The sequence below is a fragment of the Misgurnus anguillicaudatus genome, chromosome 22 (genome assembly GCF_027580225.2).
Source record: "Misgurnus anguillicaudatus chromosome 22, ASM2758022v2, whole genome shotgun sequence".
NCBI classification, from domain to species: domain Eukaryota; kingdom Metazoa; phylum Chordata; class Actinopteri; order Cypriniformes; family Cobitidae; genus Misgurnus; species Misgurnus anguillicaudatus.
The window spans coordinates 31214240-31224547 of NC_073358.2; the positions used below are offsets into that span (position 1 = coordinate 31214240).

Below are 10308 nucleotides of genomic sequence, written 5' to 3' on the forward strand. Positions count from 1 at the left end.
CAGTATTCTTAATTTGTTTGGGTTGTGATTTTTGATTATTCAATATTTAGCATTGTTATCATCATCATTTTTATATCAAAGAGCTGTGTGTAAATTGGTGTCAATTTAATGATGATATTGACAGAAATTAAATATAATTACATATTTTCAGTGTATCTTACATAATGGCCTAAAGGAAGTTAAAGGGGCCATGGCATGAAAATCTGACTTTTTCCATGTTTAAGTGCTTTGATTGGGTCCCCAGTACTTCGATCAACCCAGTAACTTAGTTTTGGTAAACCATTCTCTACAAGCACATGAAAAAATAGGTAGTTGAAATTTGCCTCTTCTTATGATGTCATCATAAGAATGATGAGCTCTTATTATAATAATACCACCCCTTAATCTGCACTATCCAACCACATCACTGCTATTTAGTGCAGAGAAAAGCACAATTGAGTTTTAATTGCAACAAACCACCATCATTGTGATCAGTGTTTGAATTTCATCAGCTCATTTGCATTTTAAAGGACACACCCAAACCTACACATTTTTGCACACACCTACAAAGTGGTAATTTTGCTATAATTAATTATTTATATGTTATTTTGAGCTAAAACTTCACGTGTGTGCTCTGGGGACACCAAAGATTTGTTTGACATCTTAAAAAAATCTTGTGCCATGGCCCCTTTAAGTTTGAGCTACGAAAGTCAGGGTTTGTTTATGTTGTTGCTGCTGAAACGTCTATAAATATCTAATATGTGCATTGAATTTATCTATTAAACAAGACTCCTTAATGTGATCGAGAAAGATGTTTTTTCAAAGATGGAATTTTGTATTGTTTCTCAGAGATCAAGCACATAAATGTACAAATTGTAATGGAAATTAAACAAGTTCAGAATGCAACAGGAATACTATTAAAACACAATAAAAATGCATGAGAAAAGTATATGACAAATGAACTCATTCCAACTTTTAAACTGCAGGATCTCATCACTGTGACTCATGGTCTCTGTGGAGTGACAGACAAGTTATGATAATTAGTTCACTAGAACTCAGCACAGCAAGACAATTTATTTTTATTCGCTGTCTTTAGAAAATCCCTCCTTTCCCCACTTTCCCCACTTTATTGTATCTTAAGTATATATTTTTTATTTAGCTTGTTTTCCCTTTTGGCAAGTTAAGTGGAGAGACTTTTCTGAAAATGTTGACTTTTAACAGAAATGTTCAATTTTTAAAACAATTACTTTTACTTTGCATACACTATAGCCATTAAATCTCAGGTACAGTACTAAATTATTTACCTCTTTCAGTAAAACATTGACCATTGAAGGGTTTGTGTCACACGTGGCTTTGCAGGCAAATGCTGAGATACAGAGAGAGATGATGAACTGAAGGATGGTGAACACCAGGAAAATTCCAGTGGTCCCCTGATTATAAACAAACAGAGAGTTTTATGAATTTTTTAATCATATATTGAATTATACATTATTATACACTGCATTATGTATACTTTAAGACAATTATAAGATATTAAGTGTTTAGATAAAAGTTACAGTTTACAGTGCTGAAACTGTGATTAACAGTGAAATGGTTTGCACACAAATAATGCTAGACTTGTTCTCAAAACAAACTTAACACTTTCAAGTAATTGTTGCAATTACTTTTAACTAACGGATGCCTAGGTCGTTGTCTATGGATATAATTAACTATGGATTTGTTTCTAAGGTTGAAAAATAAATGTGACATAAAAATAAGTGTGACAAATATTTCAAAATTAAGTGTGAACAATATACAGCAGCTATTGATTTATAATTTGTAAATCATTTATAAATTATAAATCCAGAAAACTTTATTTGTGCTTTTTTTCAATGAATACACTTGAACAATAATTTGTTAACAGTATAAACATGCTGGCTTGCTCTAGCCCATGAATCAAATATGGGTCAAACAAACACAATCACTAAAATTGACAAAGAATTATTTAGGTTAATGCAAACCAAAAGGGTTTGTCCATATTTGACATGTTTATTGCTTTAAACAACTCAGCATTTCAGGTTCCATTTGTTTACCTTAATTCGTTTTTATAAATTTAAAAGACTTAATTAATAAATTATTTGTCTAATGAATTTAAATTAATTTAAATTGCAATACCTTAACTTGTATACAGTCTCTAGACTGTGCTGACCTGTAGCAATGGAAACTTAATGCAATTGCTAAATTCACAGACATCAGAAAAATGGCTGCCCCTGCAGTTATGGCACTGACCACATTCATTCCAAGTGAAGCTTTTACCTACAGAAAGAAATGCATTTAAGTTACTTAAAAGCAATAGGCTTTATGCCCGGCTGGACTACTTCCTGAGCTTCAGCCAGCTCCTTGTTTCCTGTCTGGCATTATTGGACAAACTGATTAATCCAGGTGTGCCTGACCTCAGTAGTTACAAACAAACTGATTAATCCAGGTGTGCCTGACCTCAGTAGTCACAACAACAATAATCAGACACACCTGGATCAATCAGCCCGTCCAACAATGGCAGACAGGAAACAAGGAGCCGGCTGAAGTTCAGGAAGCAGTGCAGCTGGGGATAAACCCTATTTAATGTTGTACAATGAGTTAAAACATTTTTAACTATATACGTAAAACAAGTCCGATGCCCTGATTTGTTAGTAATAAAAGCATGAAAATCTTATTGCACAACCATTGCTGAGATTAACTGCAAAAAATACTAACCTTTAATCAAGGCCTGCACCTAATAAACTTTACCCAACTCATCCAGAGAATTATGATGAATTTATTACTTATACAAGGTCCGGATTATGGTGTGCATTATGTATTTTATTTAAAATTCCATTTAAAGGGATATTGAAAACATTTCTGGTGACAGATAAAACAGCACTCTCAGTACCTTAAACAATAATGTTTGAATATACTACACCAGGCAGAAAAAAACTCACAAAATCAGAGCTAAAATGTTTAAACGTGAACAGTACAAACCACACAGTAATTGAGTTTATTTTCCGCAGCAACAGACAGAGAGCCAGCAATGATGTACTGAGAAAAAAAATATACAAAATATCATACAATAATCTAGTAAAATAATGGTAATATAAATGACAGTGATAAAAACAGCAAAACAACAAGATGAAACTCACAATGAGGGATCCCCAGTAGGTTACGCCACTGAGTACCAGAGGTGTAAAGTACTCGAGTAAATGTACTTCGTTACTGTACTTAAGTATTTTTTGGGCTGCTTTGTACTTGTACTGAGTATCAAAAATATAGGCAACTTTTACTCTCTACTCAATTACATTTTTGATTGGGTATTTGTACTCTTTACTCCACTACATTTGAAATGACACTTAACGTTACTCGCTACATTGTTTATTCGTCAAATAAAAACGAGACGAAAGTGTCAGAGAGTGATGATGGATAGAATCTGTGGTCCCGAGGTTACACGCACACACACAACTGAGGGACTTCATTTGGCGCTGCGCAGAGCAAACGTATGAAATCAAAGTACTGCGAGAGCGAATCAAATGCATATGGAGAAGTCTGGTCTCGCGGTACTTTGATGTCAAACGCTGAATCCCACCGTAGCGGGACATCTGCGTGCTGCGTATGTCATAAACTGTAGAGAAAAGTTCGCGTCTGGTCTGAGAGAAGAGATAAAGAGCAAACATATGGATGCATATCAGATTTGCTTCTGTCAAGGGACCCTTTGTTAAACATGTGATGCTACAATCAAAACAATTGTGATGCGCGATTGCAGGAGGGTCATCCCGCAACTCAAAGGCAAGCACAAATGTTTATATACTCTGACGCTACTGTATCAGCTAACCTGAGCTGATTACATAATTTGATATAACTTACTATATAAGCCAAAATAAACCAGCGAGGTCCTGTACTGATTGCCCGAGTAACTTAAGTACATTATAAGATTGATAATAAGTGTACAATTTCACTGTCCTCACATTTAATCAAGTATGCTGTAATGTATTTACTGTAAAGAGGGATCCATGACGGAAGAAATGTAGTGCACTTAATGTGAGATAGTGGTGTTACGTACTACATGTGTTTACAATTAATCTTTCAAATGAACAACTTCCTGTATTTTAATATGCATTATCATATTTCTGTTAGTGTAATTTTAGTTTACAGGAATTTTTTAAATATTAAAATTATATCTTTTTTGGGATAGGCCTATATAAGAATATTTGGTAATGTTAACAAGATTTTAATAAAGTATTAGTAATTGTTGAAATTAACATTAACAAAGATGAATAAATGCTGTATAAGTGCAGTTCATTATTAGTTCATGTTGAGTAATGTAGGTAACTAATGTTAACTAATGAACCTTATTGTAAAGTGTTACCATATATTTATATCACAAAGTTAGGCTATATATTTTTCAGCATGGCACATTCAAGTACACAATAGACTAAAATTAAATGGGTTTAAATTAAATTGAATGTAGATTTCTAGACTAAAATCTCATGGCATTTAGTTGAATAAAATTAGACTAAAACTAAATCAATTCAGATGACAAAAATATGACTAAAACTTGATTCAATTTTTGTCAAAAGACTATGACTATGTTTAATCTGTGTTTGTTCTGCCAGGTCAAAATTTTGAGGAGTTTGATTTCTTTTCTATATTAGGAAATAAAACCTCATAAATAAACTTTCTTAGTTTTCACTGCCCAGATCTACAATGTCTCTTTGTGTTGAGGACTAGTGCATCTTTGAGCCAACATTCAGTACGAGTAAAAATACTTGAGTACTTTTAAATTGGGTTACTTTAATACTTTTACTCAAGTCGTATTTAAATTGGTAACTTGTAACTTGTAGTGGAGTAATTTTTACAGTAAGGAATTTGTACTTTTACTCAAGTATGGCTTTCAGCTACTCTTTACACCTCTGCTGAGTACAGTTATATCATCATATCTCTCAGAAGTTATGGTCAGCACAATGCCAAATAAAAAGATCATCACTCCAATCAATATCTGGACAGTCTATAAAAAGAAAATATGGGTCAATTATTTGATTTCATTACAAATATATACAAATATACATTTAAAATATACAAATATATTACAAATCTATATGAGAAGAAAACATACTAATATTTAGCCTACACGCTTGTTTAAGGAAATATAGAAATATTTGCCAACATCATGATTTTATGTTTATGTGAGCAGTGATGTAGTCTACTACGTGCATCACAAGAAAACAGCTGGACTAGTAAACTTTGCTCTTGAAGCACCTTTACAATGTTAGGCATGATCTCAAGGAGCGGTGATTTGACCCATACCCAGGATACTTCTATTGAGATTAGTGTTGAGATTATGTGAAATGTAAAGGCAAACTTGTATTTTCACAGTACGAAAACATACCAAACACTGCCTTTTGTACGTTTTTACTAAAGCTGTTAATTAAATTCAAACAATAACAAATCTTTCACATTCTTTAATGTGAGGTGCCAGGTAGTAATTGTGACAATGATGTAGGAAGGTATAGTCAGGTGGCAATTTTTACAATTCAGATTAATTATATTTAGCATTTATTATATTACTTTATTATTATTATATTATATCTGACCATGCGCGAAAAATGTGAATGAGTTCTGTAGATTCAAATTAATTTAGTTTATTCTGCGCATTGACAATTGTTGTATTAAACATCTACATTGAGTATTCCTAAGCTTTACTCAAGAGCGCAGCTAATCATTTCGATATTGTCCTGTATAATAGATTTCCTTTGTAAACAGTTAACAATAACTTTTAACAATACCAGTTAAATACATATTATAATACATATGCCAGTTACATTACCAATAATCTGTGGAATTACTTAAACAGTATGCAAATGTTACATATATGCACCATGATTGGTTATCGCCGATGTTGTGTGTTGGTTTTAATGTTCATGAAATTACTTGCATGGGATGTAAGTAAATCACAAAAGCTAACGAAAAAATGTGAATAAATTGCATAATCTCTGTGTAGTGTTGAAAATCTAATGCACAGTTTATTTGAAGCTTTTGTGTAGTAAATCTTGCTTTTTAAGTGTTTTATGTTATTGTTGATAAAACATATCTGCACAGTAAATAAAAATATATTGTTTTAAAGAAATAGGCCACATTTACAAGGTGCAATTTATTAGGCATTCATTTAATTTCTATTGTTTCTATTGTTATCAATCTAGACTGACACAATGAAACATAGACCAACATGCATATGGCCTGTGGATACATCTTTTTGATGTTTCACTGTCATGTAAACTGTCGTTACATTATTGACCATATGTAATCTACATGAAATAAAACACAAAAAAATCCCAGATCCGGACAACATAAATATAAATCGTTACGATAACTAAATATAATTATTATTTGAAAAATACTTTGAAAAAAATAATGCATTACCCCCAGTGCCTTTGGTTGTGCTTTGAAAAAACCTCTAAGAACTGCATTGTGATAAGTTCCACTCTTATCTTGTCCCTCACCACTCTCTTGAACCAGCTGTGGATTTATCTGGATGACAACTTTAGCGTTGTCAGTTGAGATCACCTGGGTGGACATTCTAGCAAAGGTTTTAGACTTAACCTGTAATGAAGCATGTAAGAGATAAAGTTTCATCAGATCAAATCTTCAACAAGAAACGTGTAGACAGATCAGACAGAAAAGCAATTTAAGCATTTAAGCATATATATGCTTAAATGCTTAAATTGCTTTTCTATTATTCTATATATAAATTTCATTTGCAGTACAAAAAAGTTTATTTTACTCGCTCTGTGATACTACCAGTAATACAATACTACATAAAACATTAATTGTTATATAATTAAAATTAATCAAAAGACAAGAAATAATTTTAATAATAATTAATGCATTTGTTTTTATATATGAGTACAGATGCCTATTTTTCAGATTTTTTTACCTGAAATATATGACTTGCTGATGTTGTCTGTTTGTTGTATTTCTACAGTATGTTTGTGAAGGTAGGAACTCATGTGAAGAACCACTGGGGAGGAGACTGAAAACGGCATGTGTATTTTACAGGAAGTTACTGTTTATATGTTTCCTCTAATTTACAAGGCAGGACAAAATATGGCTATTGAGAATGGATAAATGTGCTTTTCTTTGTTAAATGATTGATAGATAAGCGTGGGTATTAGATTACTGCAGATGCTAATGCAAAAACAATGTCAAAATGTTCTATGCAAGGAATAATGAACCTGACAAATATAACAGAATTAAGCCTTTAATTGTATCAGTGCTTGTTTAGTGCAGGATATATTAATACATATTTTCATGTTAAGATGTTCAGGATAATGACTGTGTCGCACTCACAACTCACTGCAAGAAGATTCTGTGTGGGTTGTCCTCCGGGTATTTATTTATCCCACAACCGATTAGGTTGAATTAACGATGCTAAATGGTCCATATCAATGTGTGAGTGTGGATGTGTGTTACTGTGTCTCTGTGATGGACTGGTCAACTGTCCTTCGGCCCAAGAAAGCTTGGGTATCCCTTTAGCACTTCTCATGACCCCAGTAGTGATAAATGGTATAAAGCAGTGGTTCTCAAACTAGGGACCCTGATATGGTGCCAGGGGCCCCAGATTAATTAAATTGTATAAAACACATTGTTTTATTATAGATTCTGTGTAATTAAACCTCAGAAAAATAAGGCTATACCTACAGCACTACATTGTTTAATTTAATATGTTTTATTTAATTCAAATTTTAAATTATCAAATTAAATTAAATTTTCAAATTAAATTTGTTTTTAGGTCATACATTTTATTTGGGGGGGGGGGGGGGGCATGAAGGGATGCAACGTAAAGAAACGCAAACAGGAAAAGTTTGAGAACCACTGGTATAAAGGACATAAAGGGATTTCCATCAGTCTTATATATATTCACATATGCTGTTTTATAAATTCTGTGTGTATTGGCCCCATTTTTACACGTGTTGAATGTAGAAATTGTAGTGCTTTTTCAATGCCACAGCTAAAAAAAGACTGTAAACCATTTGATGATATCTTAAGCTTACAAGGTAAAAAAATTATAAACTGAGGTCTATGGTATATAGCAGCTTAAGGAAAAACAACTTCAGCAGAATGTCTTTCAGGTGGCTTAGGTATAGATGAATAACAGTATACCATACAGTAGATCATATCTGTGGTTGCCTCATGTTTCCTTTCCTGTAAAAGGAACTTTGAAAAGATATTTTCTCTGCTAAACATTACTCTACAGTAATATATGTGTGTATGTATTTTGCAAATATCTTGCAAATATCTCAATGCAAATCTTTTAGAAAAAAATAGCACTAAAGTGGCTTTGCGTGTAAAGATAAGTTTAGCATATGGAGATAAAATTGCTTCCCATCTTGGTTTTGATGTCTTGATACCATCACTGAAACCATTTTCTGCACCTGCAGTACTTTAGTAAAACATTCACTAGATTCTCTGCTGCCGTTTTTACAACTTATAAATTGTAATGTCGAGGGGTAGAACCAGAGGGGCATATGTGACATTTTACAAACTTTAGAGGAGGGATAAAAAAAATGAGCAATGTTTTGATCTTTCTTTTTGTACTAATTTCAATCCTTTATAACGTATAATCAATTAAGAATTTTTTTTTAAGAATCCGTTTTCTCAAAATTTCACTTACGCCCTTCTGGTTCTCACCCTTTGATATTATCTGCGACACAGACAACCAAAAATTACAGTTCCTGTACGAAACTTCAAAAGGGAGTCTATCCCCTAGACCCTCATGTTAAAATACCCATCTTTAGAGTAGAAAATATTTATGTTTACAGCCTAAAAAAAATGTTTTTAGTCTGTATGCTAACTTATTTTGCCCTTCATGACAACTCTGGGTGGGGGGTGAATTTTTGTAACTCATCAGTTTAAATTATATTAAGCCTTAAAGTTCTGCATAATTTAGGGCAGGGCCACTTGAGTGACATATGAACTGCCACTGCTGTCACTACCATCAAGCTAGGCAGGCGCGGTTTCAGCAACCAGCCACCTCGGCTTCACACACGTCCAGCCTCTTTACACATTTTTGATTATCCGCAAGTGATGCGCAGTGACACGCTGGCAATGCCTACTATTGGCTTCATAAAAATATCTTTACAAACCTATGGGTGACGTCTACATCCTTATTTTTTACAGTCAATTTTATAATTAATAATTTATAGGTGTAGAGGAGGGAGCCCTCTGGTGGCGCGGCGGTATGGACGTTACAATAGGCAGTTATAAAGACATGAATTAAAGGGTGACAAATAGTGAGCAATTTTTAGCTCACATGTTATAAATGTTTAATAAATGTATTTATTCATACTTATTTTACTCAAAGCCAGATTTTTGATTATAACAATGTTTATTGCTAAATAGACTGTTATAGTGAATGATGCTGTATTCTTTCATTCTTGTTATTTTAATACATCACAACTCGTGTCACTTTTCCAGCTATGTTACATACCAGGTGCTATCCCAAATGTCTCTCTAAAAAGTCTTGAGGTCCTGCTCCTTATTAACAGCAATTCATAAAAGAAATTACTTTTCTTGTTTATCAATAAAATTGTTCAAATTGATTTACTTTAAAACACTAAGTGCAAAGTGTGACTAACCTATTAATTCATGATTTTCTATTAATAAATCAATTATTTCCAGTAATTGAGCATTAATGTACACTTTTACAGGTAAACAGGGAGAACAATGTTTAGTATAATAAACCTTTGAACTATACAACAAAATACAGTAAATGGCCTTAGTTAAAGCCACAATATGCAGTTTTCAACACTAGAGGTCGCTATTACACAATAACACAATAAGAGTGGAACAATGAAAGATGCTGTTTTCACCATCCAGAGACATACGCAATTCGCTAATCATGTTCATGGATGAGGTATATGAATGAATGTTTTCATTCATATTTCATTCATATTGAATGAATTCACCTTTTCTTCAGTTTCTACGACTGTACACTAAGAATAGCGCAGATGTAAAGTCACCAAAAGGAAGATAATTACAATTGAGACATGGGATGAGCCATTATTTAAAACAGGTTTCTCCAGATTTAAAAATACTTGGGAACTTATGTAATAATGTAAGTATCCAACTGCATTAAATTCATCACACTGTGTCAATTTTTTTCTTTTTTTATAAATCGTACATGTTGTAGCTTTAATATAAAAAGCAGTGTGTGTGTATAAGCTAAGAGAAGTATGTGTACAATTTTGTGAACACTAAGGGAATAGGAGAATATATTTTTGTATATAGAATAGCACTTTACTGCGTATGTGTAGATATGTAATT

At 32.8% G+C, this 10308-nt stretch overlaps 1 protein-coding gene across 1 annotated transcript; it reads right to left on the reverse strand.

Moving 5' to 3' along the window:
• Positions 1 to 854: 854 nt before the first annotated feature.
• Positions 855 to 7058, reverse strand: LOC129440309 (membrane-spanning 4-domains subfamily A member 12-like). The gene is made up of 8 exons (XM_073861008.1): positions 6920 to 7058; positions 6406 to 6585; positions 4924 to 4993; positions 3135 to 3175; positions 2977 to 3033; positions 2134 to 2274; positions 1284 to 1409; positions 855 to 991 (listed from the first exon to the last, which is right to left on the reverse strand). The coding sequence occupies exons 2-8, from the start codon at positions 6559 to 6561 to the stop codon at positions 983 to 985; spliced, it is 600 nt and encodes a 199-aa protein (XP_073717109.1). The 5' UTR covers positions 6562 to 6585; positions 6920 to 7058; the 3' UTR covers positions 855 to 982.
• Between the last annotated feature and the right edge of the window lie 3250 nt (positions 7059 to 10308).